The 25,022-nt window shown below is 35.1% G+C and overlaps 1 protein-coding gene and 1 pseudogene across 2 annotated transcripts; both read left to right on the plus strand.

The window, feature by feature from the left end:
- The first annotated feature begins 14,101 nt into the window (after positions 1–14,101).
- On the plus strand, positions 14,102–16,631 carry IZUMO3 (IZUMO family member 3). 2 transcript variants are annotated; one of them, XM_039880725.1, is made up of 7 exons: positions 14,102–14,436; positions 14,574–14,648; positions 14,796–14,885; positions 15,100–15,117; positions 15,585–15,665; positions 16,084–16,174; positions 16,487–16,625. In XM_039880725.1, the coding sequence occupies exons 1-7, from the start codon at positions 14,205–14,207 to the stop codon at positions 16,623–16,625; spliced, it is 726 nt and encodes a 241-aa protein (XP_039736659.1). In that variant the 5' UTR covers positions 14,102–14,204. The 2 variants fall into 2 exon arrangements, with proteins under 2 accessions (XP_039736659.1, XP_039736660.1); XM_039880726.1 differs by lacking the exon at positions 15,100–15,117 and having other exon boundaries at positions 16,487–16,631.
- A 3,202-nt stretch (positions 16,632–19,833) lies between these two features.
- On the plus strand, positions 19,834–19,949 carry LOC120617182 (uncharacterized; annotated as a pseudogene).
- The last annotated feature ends 5,073 nt before the right edge of the window (positions 19,950–25,022 follow it).

Raw genomic sequence — 25,022 nt, forward strand, 5'->3', positions numbered from 1 at the left:
ATTTTGTGATCATCTAAAAGATGATTAACCTGAGACTGCTGAGAGGTCAGACTACTTAGGTAGCTTTTGGTTACACAGTATTGGGAATACAGCAAGTGATGCAAAGCAACTGTTAAGTATATTCCAACAACCATGAAAGATGTTTCAACCGTAGCACAACTGAATCATTCAAATGTAAAATTTGATAATTTTCTATGTAATTTTTCTACATAATTCTTAGAATTTCATAAGATGTAGGCAGAATTGGGAAATTCTTCTAACGTTCCTAAGGTTAATGAAATAGACTCAGTCATAAGAATACAAATATTTTAACCACTGTGTGATCTTGAATAAATTACTTTACTCGTTTATGCATACAGATGTGTATATATTTACATTTCTTCCTCACTACCAAATAAGTTTCTGGAGGCCTTAGATTTTGGGGGGATTTGTTTGTTTTATTTTGTTTTTTATTCACCGCTGTATCTTAGTGCTTAGAACAACAAATAAAACACAGTAAGCACTCTATAAATTTATGACAATAGACTGCCTGTCTGTCAGGAAATGTAAAGGTATGAAACATAAATAAATAAATTACTAACTAAAGAATATGAGCTACTGAGGACCCAAAAGACTGAAGGCCAGAGTCAGTGATAAGACTGGGTCCAGAATCAGGTCCTATGAATAGAGAAACTGGTAGAAAAAGGCTCTCGAAAGACCTAGAATCAGAGCAGTCATATATCTCTATATGTAGGGAACTCTTGCAATCATATATTCCTGTATGTAGGGAATCAGGGTAGTCCAAAATATTTCTGGTGAACCGTATTTTGACATATGTGAATATTTGAATATGACAGATATATGTGTGTGCCTGGTCCCACTGCAAGCTACCTAAAGGGATCAGCAGCAGACCAAGTTGATAATACAAGACCAATACTTGAGTATTGCCTTTTCTGTATGGACACTCTGATGACCTTTCTTTTTTGTAATTGTCAATTCCTAATAAAAATTACAAGTGTGGACCATTTTCTAATAGAATCAATTTGAGGTTTTTCACATTATCTTTAAAAATCCTCAGGTTTCATTCCACATCCCTATAAATAACAATTCTATTTCCTTTTCTTTCAGTTAAATTTTTAAAAGAGTTACCTCTTTCTATTTTTACTTATTTTCTTCCAAATTCTTTTTCAATTCACTACACTCTGAAATTTGACCAAATAATTCCATAGAAATAATCCTTACCAAGATCATCCTTGATTTTACATGATGAACCCCATGCAATTAAATTCAACAGCCATCTTTCAGTTTGTGTTCTATATGACCTTACATTGGACAAAAGTAACCATTCCTTTGCTTTTCATATGTATTTTCTCCTTAATGTACATGATACAAAGCTTTGTGATTTTCTTCCTATTCTTCTGGTTAATTTTTGTCTATCTCTTTATAAGGCCCATCTTCTCCTACCCAGCCATTAGGTGATAGTGCTCCTCAGGACTAAGTCTTACTTTCTTCTCTGTTTCCACTCTGTATTTTTTCAGAGGAAAATCTCATCCCCTCTCCTGACTTCGATTACCATCTAAACTCCTGACTTCTAAATTTATCTGCAGTCCAGAACTTGCATCTGAACTCCAGACCCATATTTCTAAAAGCTTACTCAACATCTCTATTTGGGTGTTTAAAAGGACATAAAATTCAACTCATCCGAATGACTCATAATAATAATACTAACTTATTAAGCTCTTGCCCTGTGCCAAGTACTGCTCTTGCTAAGTTAGATAATATCTTCATGATCCTCATTTCATAGATGAGGATAATGAGACACAAAGAATATAAATAAATTATCCGAGTCCATACAACTAACAAGTGTCTGACCCAAGAATTAAATCCAGGCCTCTCAGGTAGAGATCAATTTCTTAAGCACTATGATAAACTGTTTCTAAATCTTCCTAACTAAACTTCATCTTCTTTCAATATTATCCACCTCCGTAAATGGTCCTTTACTGATAACCTATCATACAGCACAATGAGAAATAACGTCATTCTTCCTTCACCTCATTTGACCTCCAGTTCAATTATACTCTCTAGAGACAGTTTTTCTCTTGCTCCTTCGGAAAAGTCTCCAATGTACCCCATACCTTATTTTTTCACTCAAGACACACACACAGAAAAACACAACCTAATTTTTACTATTTGAAATACCAAGGTCTATGTAATAGTTACAAAATCCAAAAACCATTCAGCCACCTTCACGACCTCCATTTCCACTCCCCTGGTCCAATGTAACATTTTCATTCATCTTCACTATTGCTTTCAATAGCTTACTTTTTTCCCTCTATACATTCTGGCACCTTTAAAGTTTTTCTCAACTGATGCTTGAGTGATCTTTTTAAACATACATCTGATCAGATCACCTACTGCTTAAACTATTTCAAAGACTATTCCCTACTCTAAGGCCAAAGCCAAAATCTTAAATCTGTCCTGTAGGGCTCTGTGTTGCCTGGACTTTATCTCTATCTGCAAATTCATATTACTCTCTGCCTCAATTCAGTCAAACCTCTCTCAGTTCCTTGAATTACAATCTTCATGCTTCAGGGCCTTCGCACTTACTTTCTTCTCTATCTGGAACATACTCTCAAAATTCTTGACCTTACTTAACTCCTATTTATCTTCCATATCTCAGGTCAAATTTATTACTATCATGAAAAAATTTCCTTTAGCACCCATTTCCCTTTAGCACCCAGGTTCCTGTACTCTTCTAAAACCAAATTCTTTTCTCTTAGGTCTTTTGCATCAGTTTTAATCATTTATTTCCTTGTGTAGTCTGTAATGGAAATTTTTTCTATGTCACTCATTGATATGTCTCCAGAGCCTAGCTCAATACCTGCTGTGTTATATAAAGTAAATGAATATATTAGTCCGGTGAGTAAATTAACTATGGTAATAAGTTTTTTAAGCTATAAAGCTTGTTGGTATGATAACATTCTATTTATAAAAAATCTTGTCCTTAAAATGATGAGTATTCAATATCTCTGAATTATATTAATTAGAAAGTTCAAAAATATTACGTTTCTATAAATATACTTAAAAAATATAAGCATGCAACTATAATTTTTCATGCTCAAAAACTTTGTTAAGGATGGACTGATTCTTTTACATCATAACATCTTAATAATCCTCACATAGATCAGTCACTATCATTCTTTCATGACCTCAGATCTTACCATCTGCCCCATAAACACATGGCCTGGACCATGGCAAGACAGAATTTACTTTCAGTGGATTAGCACAAAATGAATTTCCATTAACTTGAAAAATTTTACTACTTAATGTTAAATCACACTGCCTTATATAGAATATTTTAATAACATTGTTTCACTTTGTAGAGAGGTAATTAAGTGACAAAATAGGGCAGTGGAAAGACTATGGGCCCAGGGATCAAGGATCAAATGGATCTAGATTTTAATCTTGCCTCTGCCATGGATCAATCATACAGCCATGAGAAAGCATCTTAACATTCATAAACCTAACAGTTTATCTGCAAAAATGGAAATTATAAGTACCTTCTTCACTGGTAAAGAAAATTATATATATAACCTAATATTATAACTGATTTTTCCAGCAGCTAAGAAATTATACATAGTAGATTCATAATTCTGAATCAACCAATAATTAGCTGTGACTTTGGTTTTATCTCAACCCCACTTCCCCATACTGATAATTTTCATTATTCCTGCTACAATAAACTTTTATTTTCTATCTAACAATTCCAAAGAGTTTCAGTCATATTATGATACTGATTATTTTCTATAAATAATCTTACATTTCTCTCTCTGCAATATACTGCCAACTGCTAATGCAAATTAAAAGTAGTTTATATACAATAGGCTCAACAAGAGTATAGGAATACACTATGTATACTGGACATTCTCACTCATATGAAATTCAAAATTTAAATAAATCAGGTGGTTTCTGTGAGGCAATTTTGTTGTCCTTTCTGTCTGAAGAATTTTCCAGCCTGAAATAAGGAAACTATTTGAAAACTACATTTCAATGTTTTAACTATATAAAGGAAAATACTAATCTAGTGTACTAGACAGGTCAATTATTCATATGTCAATCTAACTTTTATGTATTTCTTATTATGACCTTGCATAAAATCAGCAGTTTCCAAATGGTAAGTAATTATCTCTCAAAGAAGAGTTATCTTCCAATTTAAAAGAAAATTACTTTTTCAATTCAGACTTGTGTATCAATTTTCACTTGATGGAGTTAACTTTTTTCTTCTTCTTTCAGACTGACTTCAAATCAGAAGCAAGATTATTTGTCAAATTGAATATTTACAAAAGAACTCTTATTCCTCAGTGTAACTCACATTTATAATAACCTAAAAGCTATAGCTAGTGCGAGGGTAAGGATAGGCCTTAAAATATGTGAACAACTTGAAACTAAAATTAATCTTTTTCACACCCTAGGATCACTTTAGAAAACTTAGCAGTCTATATACAGTTAATGCTAAATAAATATTTCATGCAAAAGAAAATGGATGAGGAAGATGAAGATGCCACAACTTAAATGCCAGAATGATCTCTGCCATCGCTGAATTAGGATAGATTTGCCTAGTTTGTCCTCTAAGGCTATTTATTTCTCCCAAAGTCTATAGCCAAGAATTGTGATAAATATCTAATTTTAATGGTGTCTGATACTATAGCTAAGTTATTTCTATATCAATATCTAGTGTAATAATGGGGCTGGATAGAACTTTATTAAATTTATTCAATATATTTTGATAATCACTAATCATTTAATCTTTGTCAAGCCCATTGGTAAACTGCATTTTAGGGTGAGGATATTTGAATCTAGAAGTAGGCTATAGGAAGGGATTTATACGTCAAAGTCATAAGAGTAGTAGAGATTAAGCAGAGCCAGAATAGTAGGAGGTCGAGAGGAACGTTGTGGAACACTTATAATTAAAGGGTCAAGAAAAAAACTACATCCTGCAAAGGAAAGTAAAAAGATCTGGATAGGAAAAGAGGATCTGAGTAAAGAAAACTGGACAATAAAAAGTGAATTATGATATTTAAGCCACAAAGAAGCCAAAAAAACGTAGACTGAGAAGATCCACAGGATTTTGTAGTGAGGACATCATAAAGAAATCACTCCTCAATTTACATTTTATAAAGTACTTTTATGTGCATTGTTCAGTTTAATTCTCCCAACACGACACTATCAGATCAGCATTATAGTATATTAGAACAATTTTTACAAATGAAAAATCTTAAGACTTAGACCTAAAGATTTCTGCAAGATCTACAAAAGGAGAAAGCCAGAGAAAATATTTTTTTTATTATGTGCAATAGCAATACCATTAACAACAACATTAAATGAATGTTTATATCTTATATAAATGTTTATGACCTTATGAGGTATGCTTTATTATTCCCATGTTAAGGTGCCTGACCTTAAGCCACTAAGGGTTAACTGACTTCTCCAACATCATAAAGCTAGTACTTTAAAGGCTATTTTAATGGGACAATTTTGCTTTTCCAAATTCCTCTGTCTTTCTGAGTGATCTGTCTGATGCTGTGAGATGGAAGTATTTGATTATTTCATTCTGACAGAAACCTCCTTATTTATTCCACACATTAAAGATCACGTGAGTCTCACCACATGTTTTGGACTTTTCCTCTACCTATCAATATTTTCCAAGTTCCAATCACAGTCAGAAAACAAGCTTCTAAATAAATATTAAGCAATGTCATCAAATATCATTTTGTAACTCTACTTGGATGTGTGTAAGAATTAGTTCAACCATCTCACTAGTTTGCTCTCTGTTTCATATTCTCTATAATCTGAACAAAACTAAAAATACTTTTCCCCTTTAATTTCATTCTTCCTGAATCCATTTATCCTTTGATTGGGCTAAGATTAAATAAGCATCAAGATATTTAATTGATGTGATCTAATTCAGCTAAGTATGGACATGAGAGTTGGACCCGAACTCCCGCCCTCACAGGACACATAAGCAATGAGAAGTAATTTTTCCTTTTAGAGTTTCAATGTCTTTGCTTAATAAATAGAGAATATCAGCCCTTTGTCCATGAGGCTGTCATATGCAAATGAAATGCATACTTCTAAAAGTGTCTGACACATATCAGGACTTCATTAAATACTTAAGATCTAACTCCCCTGCTAATATTGTCAATGAATTCACAAGAAAAAGTTTTTGTACAAAAATTAGCTTTAGAAAGTGTACAAATATTTCTCTATTAATAATTTGTTTATCATAGTTTTGTTTTCTTTACTTTCAACTTTTAATAAATTAGCAAAAACTGATAGAAGTTCACTATTAAGACTCACTATTTTATTTTAGCCTCCATACAATCAAGTGACTCTACTGCTCTCTGGTCATATTAAAACAGAAGTTTTAATTTGACCACACTGTTATTTTGTATTTGTCTTCCCTCTTAGTCTCAGCTTTTAAGCTCACTGCCGAGATGGTTAGTGACTAGTTCAGATTCACAGATGTGGTTTTGCAAATTTTACTAGAGTAATACTTAACAAATATATGTTGCAAGTTTTACTGATCATTGGATTCAGTGCTTAGGTTAATACCGCATTTTGTGTAATTACTTAACCTTTACCTCTGCAGGCAGTACAGGTCTTCAACAATTAAACTGCCTTTTCCAATTATCAGCCTCCTGAGTCAACCAGATTTACCTTGAAAAGCAGAGTTACAGATTCAAATTTGCCAATCCCTCTTTTAAGATTCCCAGTATGCATATTCCTTTTTTCTGAAACCTCAATTAGCATCTAAGAACACACTTTGAATAAGGTTGATTTGGAATGTTCTAACTTCAAAAAATGTACATTGACCATGAAACTTTTCTTTGCTATTTTGTGGAGATGTTCTATGCTCACATAACTGAAATATCCAGAAATAAGACAGGTTTCCAGTAAAACTTGATCTAATAGTTAAATTATATCATCAAGACCCAATTTCTCTAAGTTTCTCCATTGGCCTCGTGCTATCTCTGCACTCTGCAGCTACCTCTCAGAGAGGGAAGGAGGAGGGAGGAAGGAAGGGAGGGGGGAGGGAGAAGGAGAGAGGAAGAGGAGGAGGAAGGAGGAGGGTGAGGGGAAGGAGGGAAAGGGAGGAGCGAGTAGAGGAGGAGGGGGGAAGGAGGAGGGAGAATGAGGGAGGAAAGAGATGAAGAGAGAAAGTGCTTCATTTGTAGAACTTGTGATTTCTATGGTGCAAATACTCCCAACATGTTCATTTCAAACTACCAACGTGATGTCACTGAATGCAGAGTGGGTTGTGCAATCAGCTCTCATGAGGCAGTCAAGGGCCAGCTCCAACTCACCTCCAGCAGTTGCAGCTCAGTGTTTATATTTTTTATGTTACCAAGTCTTAGGGGCAGTCAGTTTCTTCTGGTAGCTTCTGAGGGAAGGAGGAGGAAATGTCTTTTCCCCCAAAACCTCCCACTAGTATTTGCCAAGTACCTCACTAACGCTGGTTGACATACCCATAATTGATCCGGTGCCTGAGGGGATGAAATATTTTAACTGGCTTAAACTAATCCAAGTCCGTCTCTCTCATCTGTGAACCAAGCTAACCAAATGTTTCTCAATTTGGACAGAACTAAGTGAAATCTCCATTCAGAAACAAGAAAACTGCTTATTTATAAACACAGATACAGAAAAGGAGGAAGAGGAAGGAAAGAAGGAAAGGAAGGAAGGAAGGAAGGAAGGAAGGAAGGAAGGAAGGAAGGAAGGAAGGGAGTATGGGAGGGAGAAAATGCCATTAGAGCACATAAAAAAAATTAGATTAAAATGTCAGCACTGTTTTTGATTGCAAGTACTATGAAGGTAGAGGCATATCTGTCCTCAGACTCTTTTTATTGATATTATTGATAAATGTTCAATAAATAGTTGTTGAATGACAGTTAAATAGTAGGAGCTCAAATATTTTTGACTAGATGAATGAGAAAAGTAAAGTTTTACACAAATAATTAGTTACCAGCTTCTCATTATTGAAATTCTCTTTAGATTTTGATACATGAACTGGTGTGTGTTGTTTTATAAGTTGTTAGGCTACTTAGAGTACCCCCAAAATGATCCACTGCTATTATATTAAATTCTAACCTATGATAGGTTATGATGAGGTACCACTATATTCTTCTGGTTTTTACTATGAGAATTGGCCCATTATCATATATATAACAATGCTGTAACATAAAAGAACCCATTTTAGGATGCTAATAGGCATTTCACTCACTGTACCATCCAACTAGTGGAGCATGCAATAGGACTGTACAAGTATTCAGCCATACGCGATGGGGGAAACAGATCAAGCAGATAAATATCCATCTGTGTCCATCCACAAGCACTGTTTCAACATCAAATGTAACTCTTGATTACTTTAAAGACTTTTTCTCTCTTTTTTGGAGGATTTGAAATAATTTAGGAGTAGCAAACAGACAAGCATCTTCTTTTTATTTCCTCTTTGTATAGCATTTCTACAAGTGTTAAAATAGCTACTCAATTGTTTTCTCCCTAATGTCCTATGTATTTTGTGGACTATGTGGAGATTAATAGCAGCCTGAAATAATCTGTTGTCCTTTGTGGAAAAAACTATGCTGCTGTTTCTGGAAAGAAATAATTGGTTCATAGCTTAGAGAGTCAATGTCTGAATTTAATGGAGCATAAAGTGTGGTATTTCTCATGAAGAAGGCATATTATCCGTTTAAACAGCTTTCAGTCTTGCACATAAATTAGGCCTTCGACAATCTTTAGAAAAAGAAAAACCACACTGTAATGAATTAACATGCTTGCATATTCCTAACAAAGAAACCATCTCTTTTGAAAAGAAGAGAAAGCTCCAGTGTCTCTGCTACATTTGAAAATCTAAAATTAATTATTGACTTTTCCATATTTTTTGCAACCACTTTGTTTGCCCATTTATTGTAAAATGTATATATGGTAATTGTTTTATGAGAGCTCATAAACCTCAGAATACAAATGAGATAATGTATGACCAGTTTATCACATATGCCCTTTAGACATAGAGCTAAACCTGGCATAAATGAAAAGTGGTTAATGTACACTTTGTCAAGGTCTTTTCTTATGGCACCAGAAAAAGAAAATGAAATGGTAAAATTCTCAAATAGCTGCAATTGAAAAACATTTTATATTTTTCTGCAAAATTTCTCCTTACCACTTAAAAAACTGATTTGGGGTGGTCCTAGAATCCATCTTGGCAAATATATATGTATATGTGTGTATGTATGTGTATGTGTGTGTGTGTGTGTGTGTACATATATATATATACACACATATATATATACACATATATATATATGGGCAAACAAAGTGGTTGCAAAAAATATGTGGGCAAACAAAGTGGTTGCAAAAAATATGTAAATATATATGTACATGTGTGTATGTATGTGTATGTGTGTATATATATATACACATACATACATATATATGTGTGTGTGTATGTGTATATATGCTAAAAATGGCAATAATTTATAGAATATGGAACTTGACAAACTCTTTTCCCATCTAGATACGTAATACCACAGTTTCCATTCTTTGAAAAAGAAATTGAACATACATTTGTTGTTAAATTTGCAGTAAATGTAAGAAAAAATTAATATGAAACATACTTTTAAAGTATGTTTATACTTGAATATGCAGAGAATATACATTCTCTGTATATAATAGCAGCTGTGTCAACTAGAAGGAACCCCATTCAACTGAGTCCAAACCCCTACACAAGATTGCCCAACAACAAGTGGTGACCCCTAATCACCAGGAATGGAGATTCTACACCTTCTTTAATAACTTATTTCAACAGTTAAAGTCAATGTTGAAATAACTACTATATGCCAGATACTTCACATGTAAAATAATTTTAAAATTTTCTATATACACATTCATTATGGTGTTTGCGTTGCACAGTCACACATTTATTAACACTACTCTCAGATATACAAAGGAGATATAACTTCTTCATATTCTATAATATGTCTGACTTCTCACCTCACTGGAAAGAGGTGGGGGAAAAAAGCAGTATCAGCACAAAATGATAAATTCAATCCCACCCAACAATTGAAATGCTTTCTTTAGATAACTAAATTCCTTTGGGTGGGAAGAATAACTCACATTTCTTTCCTCTTCCCTACTTCTTTTCAAAATGGGATATAAGAATGAAGAGATAGGGGGCCTATGTTAACTCATGGACCTCTTCCCTGGTTGAAGGGGACCCGTGGGTATATAGCATGTAGAGGAAAGACTTCCACATACAGAAGCACTTGTCTAGGAGATAAGAAAACTTTGTTTCACTCCACTGGCGCTAACCTCCTGAAACTGATAAGGAATTATGAACATTGAGTAACCCTGGGATGCTAGACCTACTTGGGGCCTAATTAAAATACCTTCCTAGTCACTGAAAAATCAGGCTTGTTTTAACTAACTACAAGTCCAATTACAGACTCACTCTGTCTTATCTAGCATGCTAGAATGGTAGTTAAGTACAGCATGGTCATTATGAACTCTTTCTTGTATTAAAAAAAAAAAAAAAACTTTGCCTTTTCCTCCTCAGTGAACTATGCAGTGAATTTCTTTACTGATATGTGCTCTCTTGCATAACATATTTTTTTTAATTTAAAAATATTTGTTTTATTCTTTGACAATGTGTTGATACCTTCCAAGGTGAGGTTGGTACTACCCTATCTCTGATTCTTGTGGTGTTTGCTGGGAAACTCTGCATGTGTAGCACTTTGGACCTGTTCTCTATTTCCTCATGGTCTGATGGTCTTTCCTGACAATTTGACCCCATCAATGCCCTGGGGCTTCTGCAGACATTTTCTTTCCTGGCCTGGAGGTTTTGCTATCCAGCTCTCAGATAAGGTCCCTTTACCTGAAGCTTTGATGATGCAAACTGGCAAGTTTCCCAGTCAGATCCTGAGTTCACTCGCATATCCTTTCTTAGCAGCCGGTGAAAGCATATTGGTCTTTCCATACCACGTGGGAACTTGCACTATCTTAGGAGTGCCTTCTATTAGCCAATCCTGCCATGCTAATAGTCTTCCTCAGATACAGTTGTCCACATGTGGGTAACTGGTATAGCGTTCAGAGCTCTTAAAAAATGGAAGGCAAAAACTACTCTTCCCTCAGTATTTCCTTTAATCTATCTAACATACCTAATATATCTTCTCTTTGGGACCACACGTTAGAGAGTTGAAGTTGTAACACAGATCTTCTACTTCCATTACTCCTCTTCCCTTGTTCTTCCCTCAATCCCTACTAATGCAATCAGCTTTTCTTTTAGTTTGATTTTCTATCAGAGATTCTTTCAACATCATCCACGTTCCAACCTTATGACTTTCCCAAAAGGATGAGTGGAATATGGAAAGAGAAATTAGTTTAATGACAATGAAATATAAATGAATGGGTATATAGAAAATTTTAAAATTATTTTACATGTGAAGTATCTGGCATATAGTAGTTATTTCAACATTTGTAACTGTTATTATTATGCTGCCCAAACAGATAGTTTATAATGTGGCCAAAAAGCAAGTGATGGCTTCCTAGTCTCAAATTACAGTCAGGAAAGAGGTGAACCTCACTTTTACTGCAAGAGATAGCTGGATTATTTGCCAAGCTTCTACAGAATACTTTGAAGTGATAGGGGTGGGAAGCAATGCAGCAGGGCTCAGCTGGAAGAGACTATAAGAAGATTGAGGTAGAGAGCTTTCTATTTTTATTTTTTGTATGAATCTGGGAAGCAGAAATACCATAGAATAAGGGGAAATTATGATAAGAAGCTACTTGCTGTTCTTTATGAAACTTGCTCTTCAGATTTTAAAACTCAATGCACTCACTATACAATTTGTAACAAAAGCCAATACAAACAAGTGATTCTAACCCTTAAAAAGGGGGACTCTAATTGTTAGCACTGTCTAAATGTTTTATCGGACAAAAAACATCTAAAATACTGTCCATGAATATCTAATTTGTGTAAGAACCACAAATGAATAAATATATATTTAGTATAATATTATGAATGCATGTGTTACTATGTATCTATTATACTACTTTAAGCAAATAAAGAGTTCAGTTAGCTATTCTACAGATTCATACCGACTATAAATCATATTTTCTCCATGCCAATCCAAACCAAATATTATCATAATCAATGAAGGATGTGGGTATTAGCCTTTACTTCTCACATAAGTATTTTTTAAGTAATGTGATCATTACATGATTAATCAATTCCCAGATGGCTCTTCTTTTCCAAGGATCAAATATTTTACATTTATGAAATTCAAAGGACTAGCCCATGATAATTATGGTTATATTCTTATATGTTACATACTCCATAATCAGTACTTTCAGGATGCTTCTTTTAGAGACTCCTGAACATTACTGGGTTCTCACTCATCCCCATATATCACTGACTATGGTTTCTATTCTCTTGGATCCAGCCTATCTATAAGAAGTTCTTCCAGACTCAGTGCAGTTTGTCTTCTCATGGACTTCTGTGTGTACCTCTCTGCCATTAGCACACTCCTTTGTTATCTGTTCACTCCATGAGAATGATATTTCCTCTGTGATTTTTTCTTTTATACGTTCCCTTCAATTATAAGCTCTGTCTTTTTAGGAAATGGCTTGCTATTTCAGTCTTCCCAAGATTGTTAAAAAGTCAAACTATTTTTCTTTCATCCTAAAATTCTTGATTTCCTGGAAGGGGAAGACAAGAATAAAATATGACAGATGGGCCATTTAGTCTGGGTCACGATATTATGCCATGGAATAGTAGAATTATTCAGTCACATGGCATAGCATCTCTTTAAACTGCCCAATCCAAAAGTAAAGATATGTATTGTTAACTGGAAAATAGCTCATCCATAACATATATTTCTCTAGAAGAAAAGTTTTTCTTACACCTGCCCACCAGCCAGCCAAGTTTCTAAGCCCCCTTAGTCTCCAACTTTGGTTTCCAGAATTAATTTAACCCTATTATCATGTGCCTTCAGCCCTCAGCATGTAAAAATCCTTTGGGTTATCATTCCCTAGACAAGGGAAAATAAAATCAGAGCAGAGAGGTGCTGATTTTGGAGCATCAAAGGATTTGAATGCCCACCACCATCTTCTGATTTATCAAATTCCAAGAGATCACTTTCTGTATTATCCCAGAAAATTATGAGGCAATAGTTAACGTACATAGAGTCTGAAATCAGACAGACATGTGTTGGAATCCTGATTCTATAACTGTTAAATTACTTGACAAGGAGGACTGTTTCACATCTCTAAGCCTAAATTTCTAATCTATAAAATGAATATAAACTCTCAAAGTATTGTTGTGCCATGAGGACTTGCAGTAATTTGTCTGAAGTGTTTAGTACATATCTGGCACATAGGAGGCAGGTCAGTCATAAAAGCAATATATTAGAAAAAAGGTAATTGGTGGTCTAAAAAGTCTGCAAAGCAGTCTTAATTTCTTTAAATAACAAAGAACATTCTTATTCAAAAAGCCTTAAACTGAAGGAAACACATGTGTATTTGGCCACCTTCCATGTAAGTGGCATAATAGGTCATCTCATGATAACTGTGGCTTTTTTCTTATATTCACACACTTCATCATTAGTACTTTCAAGATGATCCTGCTGAAGGACCTTGAATGTTACTGGATTCTCACTTATATATTCACCATCAGGGACCGGGACCCCAAGAAACTCAATATTCTGGGTTTTTCTTACCTTCTCTATAGAAGTAGAGTTTTGGTTAAGTAGTATCTAAAGGTCTATAAGATATCTTTCTTGAGATATGACCCTAATGGTCAGAAGGGGTGTGGGAACTTAGTAAAGACACAGTAAGGGAGAGACCTAAATAAACTTTTTCTATATTTCCCTGCACAGAACTCTGCTTGTGTGAGCTCAAGCCTTTCCCTCTCCTTGTGTTCTACACTCAGAACTCAGGTATCTGCTCCCCAACTGGAAGTTCCCTCTCCCTGGAATGAAGGATAAAAGTCAGAAAATAACTGAAGATCCTTACGGAAATGAAGTTGCCTAGAAGTGGGATGAAAATGGAGAGGGAAGTGGAGTCAGACTCTCCAGGACAAGGCTCTTATTCCTGGATTTTTGAAGAAAAGGGAACTAGGTGAACTAGTTGCCAGGACAACCTGCTGTTGGGGCAAGGGCGGTTGTGGCAAGGAAATGGGAGACCTATGGTTGTTCCTGCTCCTGCCCTTGTCCCTGGCAGCCTTCCATGGGGTCAAAGGCTGCTTGGAATGTGACCCCAAATTCATAGAAGATATTAAGTCCTTGCTGGCAAAGCTGGTACCCTCAGAAATCCCTGGCCAAACTCATCTGCTTGAACGGCAGATTAAGGAGATGATCAATTTAAGCTTCAAGGTCTCCCACGGGAACAAGATGCTTCGGGTGTTGGGTGAGGGAAGCTTGAGTCCTTGAGAGTTTTGGGGGTTAAAGGGAGAAGGGAGGCAGGGAAAAGAGCACCTGGGCCCACAAAATTTCCTCCACAGATGTAATTATTTCCCCACATATAATTTTACCTCTCTTCTCTAGCTGTTGAAAAGGCTGTCAATTTGAGAATATGGCTGAAGAATGAACTTTCTAAACTGGGCAATGAAACATGGAAAGGTGAGGTATTGTTTCAATGTTAAAATACTGTATTTCTCAAGCAAGTGTGAAGAAAGTTTGCTGGGGGAAACAAGGCAAAACAATTAAAATTATATTCTAAGGGGAAAGGCCACCTTTATTTTCTGATGTTCCTTCTACTCGTCTTAGGTGGCTTTATCCTTCAAGGCAAGCTTCTCGATGTCCGCCAAAACCTGGAATCCAAACTGAAAGAAATATTAAAGAAGTTCTCTGAAGTTGGTAATAAAAGATGTCTATCTAACAACACTGAAATTATGTGAAAGAAATAAGAAATGAGGGGTGAGAGGAAGAATGTGGTTTCATATTAGTGATTTAGAATGGGTAAAGGGGTGGCTGAAACTTAATGGGTAACCAAATAAAAGCTACTTGGGTTTAAATATGACAAACTCTAAGTTGATTCTAAGCTCATGAGAACTCTCTGATTCTCTTTTAGCTTGTTCTGAAGATTGTGGTGAGTACAGTACATGTGACACCTTTAGGTTTCAGCTCCTATTCTCCCATATGCTTTGCTCTATACAGCCCTATCTCTCCCACCTGTCCACATTAAGAACCCACTTCTTAGCACTGTGGTTCCAAGGAGGAATGTCAATAATATCTGACAATAAAATCTAGCTTATGGAAATCTCAGTCACCTCACAGATTTTGGAGATGCTCAGAGGTCTCCGAAAGTATAGTTTACAACCCATAGCACCAGTATAAGCCATGGAATCATTTTTCCCATTTCTTCTCCTGAGATCTGACTTAAATTACAGAAGGTTTTGAACCATCAGAAAACTTGACCATTAGAGGAAAAGGAAATTGAGAACAATGTAACCTTAAGAGTCCTGGAAATGCCTGAGACCTAATCCATACTTGATATCTGAACTAAAGAAATTCTATGACATGGTCTCCTCCAACTGTCTTTCTTCTCTTTATCAGTTGTGATTGAAGGTCCCATCTTGGATTGTTGGACCTGTCTTCGCATCACTACCCGATGCTTCAAAGGAGAGTATTGTGGAGGTAACAAAGATTGTGGTATGGCATTTGGAGGGGTCAGGGGTCAAGGTAATGAGTCACTCACTGATTTATTTGACAAATATTTGTTGAGCATCTTCTATGTTGATCATGCTGTTACAAATAAAAGCTAAAATGTTGGGCAAAATTTGTACTAGTATGAATTGTTGGGCACTGGACCAACTGAAGGGCTGAGAAATAAAAAGGCTGGACTAAGGGTAGAGAAATTAGGCTAGGGGCAGTAAGGGTAAAAGTTTTTTAGAGCCTAGAGTTCTAAGAATAATAAAAATCACAGCCATCAGAAAACAGTGACAGAAGTGGTGAATAGAGCAATAGTTGTAGGTTAAAAAAAAATCTTCTATTATGAATAAGTTCTCATTATTTTTCATCTCCAAAACTTACTTTTTTCCCTTTCTCCTTCCAGAAGAGGATTCAAGGAAGCTTGAAAATCAAGAAATTGCACTATTTCTGATATTGCTAGCAGAAGCTGTAATATTGGGAAGTGCTTTGTTACTGTGAGTTTTTCTCCCTCCAAACAAACACTGGGTCAGGCGCTCCTCTGGCAAAGAGACTGCTCAAACTTCCCCGTCCTTCCAATAGAAATAAGGGGAAAGAAGTCATTTGAAACTTTGGGATATGATACTAACAGGAATGAAGTGAATGAAAGTTTGATGGGATAAAAGTTGAAACAAGGGAAATGGAGGAGGTACAATGAAGTATGAGGATTGAAGAGTTATCCAGAAAGGAATAAAAAAAAAATGTATAATTGTTTTTAAAAGTTGGGCTACTAATATTGAAGTTGGAATTATCTTGTTTCTCTACTCTAGATTCCATATTTTTGTCACTCATCGGAGGAAAATGAAGGCAATACGAAGGTCATTAAAGAAATATTTGGAGAAGAAACTTGAAGAATTAATGGGGATGACAGACGAGAAGGATAAGGAAGATTTTGGAATAAGAAAATAAATACATAGCCAGAGACAGTAGGTCTTCCATGATTCTCTTAAGTGTTGACTCAGAGTAGAAAACTGGGAATAAGCTCTTTTGTGGTCATAAAATCATAGTATTTTAAAACTGAAATAGAACTTAGAGTTTCTCTAGTAAAGATCCTTATTGAAATCCTGAGGCAATGGAAGCAATGAGAAGCAAGTGATTTACCTGGAGATGTAGAAAAAGTAATGTTAGTATGTTGCAATGCACAAAAAAAAATGATATGTTATATGATTTAATAAAGAATGTATGGTTGGTAACTCTCATTAATGGCTATAATTAGAATAACTTTTAAATTTCTAAGGCTGCTTTTTACTTCTAACTGTTCATTTTGTTACTTTTTCCATATTTATCATTATGGTCAATGTGGACAATTTTCTTTAATAATACATAACATTTAATATTCTTCATGATATCATACACACATACCACAATGTCCAAAATATTAGTTCTGAGTAGTTGAGGTTTGACCAATAAATTTTCCCTAAGTTTATGCTCTATGACTGAATTGAATATTAATTTCTGATTCTTTAAGCTGTTTCTATCAAACACCTTTTATGTGTATAATACCCTAATTAATGCTTTACATATATTATCTAATTGAATTCTCACAATAATTTTGTGAGTACTATTGTTATTTTCTCCATATTAGGGATGAGGAAATGAAAATAACTAATTTAAGGTCACACAGCTACTAATCTAGGCTGTGACAATCTCCTCTGATGACTGACTTGTGCTTATACGAACCATCTAGTTGGTGCTGACAGCTATAGACATATATTGATAGATAGGTTAATGGAGAGATAATAAATAAGGGTTTATTGTCATAACATATTCTTGATTACAGATAGTAGTGGCAAAGACTAGAATAAAACTGAAGCCTGGCTAAGTCTAAAATACATGAACTTTCCATTCTGTTTTGTTTCTATTTATTCTGTAAGCTCATTTCGAAAGATAAATACAATGGTTTAGCAGCGGGGAGATAGTTTTAGAAGTCCTGCTTCAGTGGTGGGTAGAATTCTTTGCAAATATTTCACCATTATATATCTTTGAGTGCTTACTTGTTGTTGCTGCTATATTAATAAAATATTGATTAGATGGGAATGTACTTGGGGAGGACCTGAACACTGATATCTCTCAGTTGCTAAATTTGAACTTCATGTTAAAAATTTCCAATAACGGTGTTTTTACATTTACCATTTCCCAATGATTTAAAACCCATCTCATCAAAAGTCTTGAAACATATTAATTTCATTCATGGTATTAATTAATTATCTTTATATTGTTTTATTTTTCATTATAGATAATTATATAAATGGGATAACATACTTGCTAGGGTTTGTGTGTTTTGGTGTTTCTTTGCTTTAGTGAAGCCTTTTAAATTTCTAGTCCTAAAAGTTTGTTGTCTCCTCCCCATTCCTCTCCTACTCCATTCTCATCATTCCACTCTAGAAAACCTAGGTGAGAGAGTTAGGATATCTCTTTCATTATTTTATCAGAACCTAAATAAATATAAATGAACATATACCACACATACATACAAATATTGCAATTAAAAAATTTAGTAGATTTTAAGACATGTTGATTTTCATATTTAAATACTTTGTGGAAATTATTTTAAGCCAACTGGTATAAGTCTCTTTTTGGTGGTTGTATGCAACATTGTGCTGTAGTGGTACCATAATTATTCCAACATTCCTCTATTTTGAGTAGTTTTTTCATTTCCATTTTTTTTTATCACTATGAATAATGTTGCTATAGACACTTGAATAGACATATCCCTACTTGTTGAAACCTTCTAAGAAATAGTGTTACTGAATTAGGATATCTGAAGTGAAAGATTTATGCACTTTGAAATGTAATAAATATGAGAGAAAAATGTAATAATTTGCAAATATACCAGTACTAACTAGTAGTCCATGTTTGCCACATCCCCATCAGAAATAAGTTTTACTAGTCTGATAAATATGATAATTAGTCTACCTTTATTTTTATCTGCTCGTGCATCATCTTTTCCAATGATTCAGTGCCATGTGAACAGCCCAAGAGTGAATTGCCTATTCACATACTCTAACTTTGAGTTGTCTTTGTCTTGTCAACTTATATCACTTGCAGATATAAGTATTATTTTTCCCAAACCTATCCTTTGTCATTAAACACTTAAGGTGCTGTTTTAGCTATTTACTTATCCATTTATCTCATCTTCTATTTTAATACCTACATATAAAATAAATACTTATTGATTTTTGGATAGTCAGTCTACATCTAGTCACTTAAAAAAATTGTTTCTTAATTTTACTTTTTAAAATAAAATCTCTTGTATTTTCAAGGTTTTCAACTTTATTACAAAACAAATGTTTTATATTTTCTCTTCTACTATTTATACCAATTATTTTGCTTTCTTATCCTGGTGCATTTGCAAGAACATCTAATACAGTCCATAAAAATAATCAATAGTTATTATTTTAATAAAAATGAGAATTTAATCATTGAATAAACACTAGTCTTTAAACAGCAACTATGAGGGAATGTTAAGACAGTGACTCTTAAGGAAATGGTAAATTAATATTTTGGAAGTATTCCAAAACAAACTAAAACTATATATGAATACCTGTTATAGTGGCTTCTTTGGAGTTAAAAAAATCTAGTCCTCTTGAGAACTCTGATATGCAAATGTTTTTAGATACTATTACTGCATTTAAAGAGTCAAATCTCAAATTCCTTTATAAATTGGTTATAATGTTTCAAAATGAGTTAAATGAATCCTCATCAGTAATATGTCCTCTTAGTCCTCTTGGTCCCAGAAAATACAAAAGACTGTCCAGGACACAGAAAACAAATACCTTGGAAAATAAGAAAAAAACACACAGGAAAATATCACAAGAAAGAACAACTTTCTCTTTTGTGCCTTGAACTTGCCACAGCTGTTAAGGACATAGTTATTTCTCTTTGTGGCATAAAAGTTTATGTAACAGAGGTAGGAAAAGATTATAAGAAGCAAAGTTTCAGAAAAATTTTATAAATATATTGGTAATATAATAAAATATTGACTACAAAATGAACAAAACCATCTTTGTATTTTAAAAAAGAGAAACTGGATATGGTTCCATAGTGTAGCAGTTAGTACGTCTGTTTTATACACAGAAGGCCCTGGGTTTGCACCCCAGTGGACCCACGGTCCATGGTCTACAGCCAAGCCACCCTGAACAAGCCCAATGTCTGACCTCGGAAGCTAAGCAGGGTTGGGCCTGGTTAGTACTTGGATGGGAGACCACCTAGGAAGACCAGGTGCTGTAGGCATGACTAATAATAAATAAATAAATAAATAAATAAATAAATAAATAATAAAAAAGAGAAATTTAATATTTATGTTTATAAAGGGAAACAAAAAATAAAAGATCAGAAGAGATTTAGACAAAAGCAATAGTTACTAATATGTGTATCATACACAAACATAATAACTTTATACTTTGTAAACACTTGAGTGTTGATCTTTAGGCATGAAAAAAGAATATATAATATATTTTTCAAAGAGAGAGAAAGAGAAGGAATAAGGTTCCAGTGATCCAAGTAAAGCAAGTAATAAGAAAAAAAGAAGCAGGGTACATGGCAAACAGAAAACACAATATGTAATAACAAAAATAAAAATAAACTAAATACATGAATCAAAAGATTGTTTTAGATTGAATATTTTACATTCTAATCATAAGCTACTTATAGGAGATAAACCTAAAATAACATGACAAGCTAAATGTGAAATAAAAGAATTGACTATCAAGCAAAACCTATCCAAAACAAAGCAGATATTACATTATTAATATCAGTTAAAAGATTTTTAATTGAATATAAGCCAAAGATCATTAACAAGAATAAAGAATGATATTATATAATGATAAAAGTGATAACTAGACCACAATATACAGCAACAATAAATTGTATGAACCTAACAACATAACCCTGATATAAAGAAAGGAAAAGTCATATTGACATGATTTCTGCAACCATTATGAGAAAGTTTAATACACCTATCTTAGAATCTGATAAAGCTAAAGAAAAAAATGTTAGTACATATTTATAGAACACAATAAGCAATCTTAACCTGTATTAAATCCTGTACGCAAGTAATATGTAAATTTTCTTTCTAATACAGATAGATCATTTATAAAAATTGACAATGTGCTTGGTTTGACAGACAGTAACTAGTTTTCTCCTAAGTTCCATTCCTCCTGGGTACATGGCTAGACTACATTCCCTAGCCTTCTCTACAGTTAGGTGTAGCTATGTAACTGAATTCTGATCGATAGAATGTGAGTGAAAGTGATATAGCTGTTTCTAAGTCTGATGTATACAGACTTAAAGGGATAATCCCCTAGCCTCTTTCTTCCTTAAAGGTGGATGTCAATATTCAGGAATATCTCAGAATATTAAAGATGTCTCCAATTTGGCACATCTAATTTGTATTTCATAAAGCTTTCATTTGGAAGCTTATTTCATTAAGCTTATAAGATCTTAGGATTAGCATTACATATTTACATAATTATGTAATACACAGGCCACAAACAAAATTTCAACAAATTCCAGAGAATGAAAATCATGAAGAGCCATTTCAGATCACAGGCAATAAAATTAAAACTAATGACAAATAAGACAAGATATTTCAAATATTTTAAAAGTAAAAAATTATATTTGTAAGTAATTTCATGAATTAAAAATGAAACTAAAATGTGTTTAGTTTCCCAATTGAGTGACTGAGGTTCCCACTGTGAGGTCTGGCCTACAAAGAGTGATCATAGAGCTCTTCAAGGGTGCTGGGCTCTCCTCACAAATTTATTCTTCATAGTATTGGTGAAAGTCTTTCTTCTGCACCCCTCCCACTGTGGGTTAAGAAAGCCAGTTTTGCTGAGGGTGTAGAGATCTCCTCCACTGACAAAGAAGACTCATCAGAATTTAAGGGTTCAATGTCCACAACTTCATCAGTGTTTTCTCACACATCCCAATCCCAATTTACAGGATTCACTCTTCCCTAAGTAATGCCCTCACTTTAACAGTAGACACCTAACAAAGCTGGGAATCCAACTTACATTGTACTTCAGCCAATGGCAGAATGAGGTCCTATGTTTGACTGTCAGCAATTTCATTCCTTCAGCTACTAGAAATAAGGCTTTTCCTCAGAGTACACCTACAAGCTCTTAGGTCATATATACAAGGTTTGAGCTGGGAATTTGAATTCCTAAACTCATCCTTTTCTTTCTTCACTTTGTCCAGCAATGTAGGAGCCTATCAACATTGTTTCATTCCTTAGTTTTCCAAACATGTTTCAAAGTATAATATATAGAATCACCTAACTTTTTGCTTCTTATAAGTGGTTGATTAGGAGTATCTAATGCAGCAGTCATTTTACATACCTCTATAAATAGTTCACACCATAAATTATCTGTTATCTCTTTACTATTAGAAATATCCATTATCATCTTTAAATCTAATCAGATTAGAAAGTCAATACCAGAGATCCCTACAACCATTTCAATAGAATTCTATTACTCTAGAACCTGTATTACCTTTCATTACCAAAACCTGTATTAGTCAGAATGCTTCAAAGAAATAGAATCAATAGGATATATGGAGTTTATATATATATATATATATATATATATATAAAAAACAGGAAATTTATTATGGAAATTGGATAACATTATTACAGAGACTGAGATGTGTCACAATATGAAATCTTCAAGCTGGAGAACCAGGAAAGCCGGTGATACAATTCAAAGTCTGAAGGCCTGAGAATCAGGAGAACCCACTGATCTAAGTCCGGGAGCCCAAAAGCCCAAGAATCAGGAGCTCCCATGTCTGAAGGCAGGATAAAATTACCAATATTGACATGGAAGTAAAAAGTAACTCTAAATTGCCAAAGTTCTTTTAAAAATTTTTAAAATGTTATGAGCGCAATTATTAAAAACAAATGGCATGCTTAAGTTCTGGTCAAAATGGTAGAGTAGGTAAACACTGCTTGAGTTCTCTCATGACCACAATGAAATTACAACAGAACAACCATTAATAAAAATCACCTGAAGTCTAGCAGAACGGAAGTCCTATAACTAAGGTTATATGGAAGAAGCCACCTTGAGACAGATGGGAGGGATGGGGACACAATACGGGATGGGGACACAATACGGGCTGGCCCCACATCCATGTGTGGCAATTGAAAATCACAAGGGATATCTCAGCTGTGGCAGTCCCCCTGTAGGAGCAAGTGGTGTCAGCTCCACACTGAATTCCCCAGCCCAAAGCATCAGTCTAGGAAGAAAAGTCTCCACAACTTCTGGCTGTGAAAACCAGGGGAGTTTGTAGCTAAGTGAGATGGATAGAGGTTTGCTGATGTCCCAGGAATGCATCTTCAGGAATTACTCTTAAGGGCTGGTGGAATCACTCACTCTGAGCTCCAGCACTGGTGCAGCAGCTTGAAAGGCACCAGGGACATATGGGAAGTAATTGAGTTGTCTGGCTTTAGGGCAAGAGCTGGAAGGGCAGCTTTCCCCCAGACAGAAAGGCTGGCAAACACCAATGTTCCTTTGTTGAGCCCTCCTTCACAGCTGGCTTACAGACCCAGGCGGCCACTACATCTGAGTCTACATCGACCTGGATAACATCATACTCCACACCCTGATGAGTCCTTGAGACTCCGCCCTACCCAACTTGCAAGCCCACCCAAGCTGATTCCAGTGGCTTTTCCATGCAAACAGTCTGTCTTGGCTCATGCTGTAGACTTTCCTAAAATCTCTTAAAGGTTCACAAATCCCATACAAGCAGCATCTGGCCTCAATATGCCCCATATCTCTTACTAAGAAGCCCAAGCCTGGCAGCAGTGACAGCTAGCCTTGGTTCACAGCTTAGTCCCTCCCAGGCAACTCCAGCCCAGTGCAGGTGGAAGACATCTGCAAATCACTTTGTAGCTCATGCCAGGTGGCCCTGGGAAAGGAACAGGCTGAAGCTGAATTTGTCCTACAGTAGTGCCCCTCCTAGGAGGCCCCAAGGCTGGCACAACCTGTGGCTTCTTGGGGCCAAACACAAGTGCTACCCAGCTACCTCCACAAACAACATGCCCAAAGAGCAGATTTGGCAGGCACCATAACCCTGCTAAAGCAAATCCTGCTCTGTAGAGTTAGGACCTACACAACAGCTCCTCCATTGTAGTCGCAGCCAGTCCTCACAATTAGTCGGCCTGAGAGACCCTCCCATTAACATGAAAACAGCAACCAAAACTCAACTACAACAGGAGGGCATGCATACCTGGAGCACCCAGCTCAGGCAACCAGGGAGGCTGCACCACGGGGCCCCACAGAACACATATTTCATAAGGTCACTCTACTAAGACCAGGAGACACAGCAGTCTGACCTAATACACAGAAACAAACACAGGGAGGCAGCCAAAATGGGTAGACTAAGAGACATGTCTCGAATGAAAGAACACAGTAGAGCTCAAAAATTAAAATAGAGACAAGCAATCTACCAGATGCAGAGTTTAAACACTCAGGATACTCACTGAACTTGAAGGAAGAGTAGATGAACTCAGTGAGAACTTTAACAGAGATAGAAAACATAAAAATAGAGATAGAAAATATTTTTTTAAAAAAGTCAAGTAAAGAATACAATAACTAAAAGAGTACATTAAAAAGAAACAACAATATAATAGATGAAAGAGGATAAAATCAGTGATTTGGAAGATAAGGTAGCAGAAAATACTCAATGAGAATAGCAAAAAGAAAAAAAATCCAAAAATATAAGGATAGTTCAAGGGGCTTCTGTGACAACATCAAGCACACCAACATTTGTATCATAGGGATACCAGAAGGAGAAGAGGAGAGCAAGGAATTGAAAACCTATTTGAAGAAATAATGACTGAAAATCCCCCTAACTTGGCAAATGAAACAGACATACAAGCCCAGAAAGTACAGAGAGTCTCAAATAAGATCAAACCAAAGGCCCACACCAAGACACATCATCATTAAAATGTCACAGCTTAAAGACAAAGAGAGAACCTTAAAAGCAGCAAGATAATAGAAGTTAGTTACCTACAAGGGAGCTCCCATAAGACTGTAGGCTGATTTCTCAACTTTGCCCGCCAGAAGGGACTGGCACAAAATATTCAAGGTGATGAAAAGAAAGGACCTACAATCAAGGTGACCTGGCAAAGCTATCATTTTAGAATCAAAGGGTAGATAAAGAGCTTCGCAGACAAGAAAAAACTAAAGGAGTTTATCACCACCAAACCAGTATCACAAGAAATGTTAAAAAAGGCTTCTTTAAGAAGAAAAAAACCTAAATTATGAAAAATAAAATGACAATAACTACATATCTAGCAACATTTACTTT

This window comes from Pteropus medius, unplaced genomic scaffold, assembly GCF_902729225.1.
Source record: "Pteropus medius unplaced genomic scaffold, Ma_sr-lr_union100, whole genome shotgun sequence".
Taxonomy (NCBI): domain Eukaryota; kingdom Metazoa; phylum Chordata; class Mammalia; order Chiroptera; family Pteropodidae; genus Pteropus; species Pteropus medius.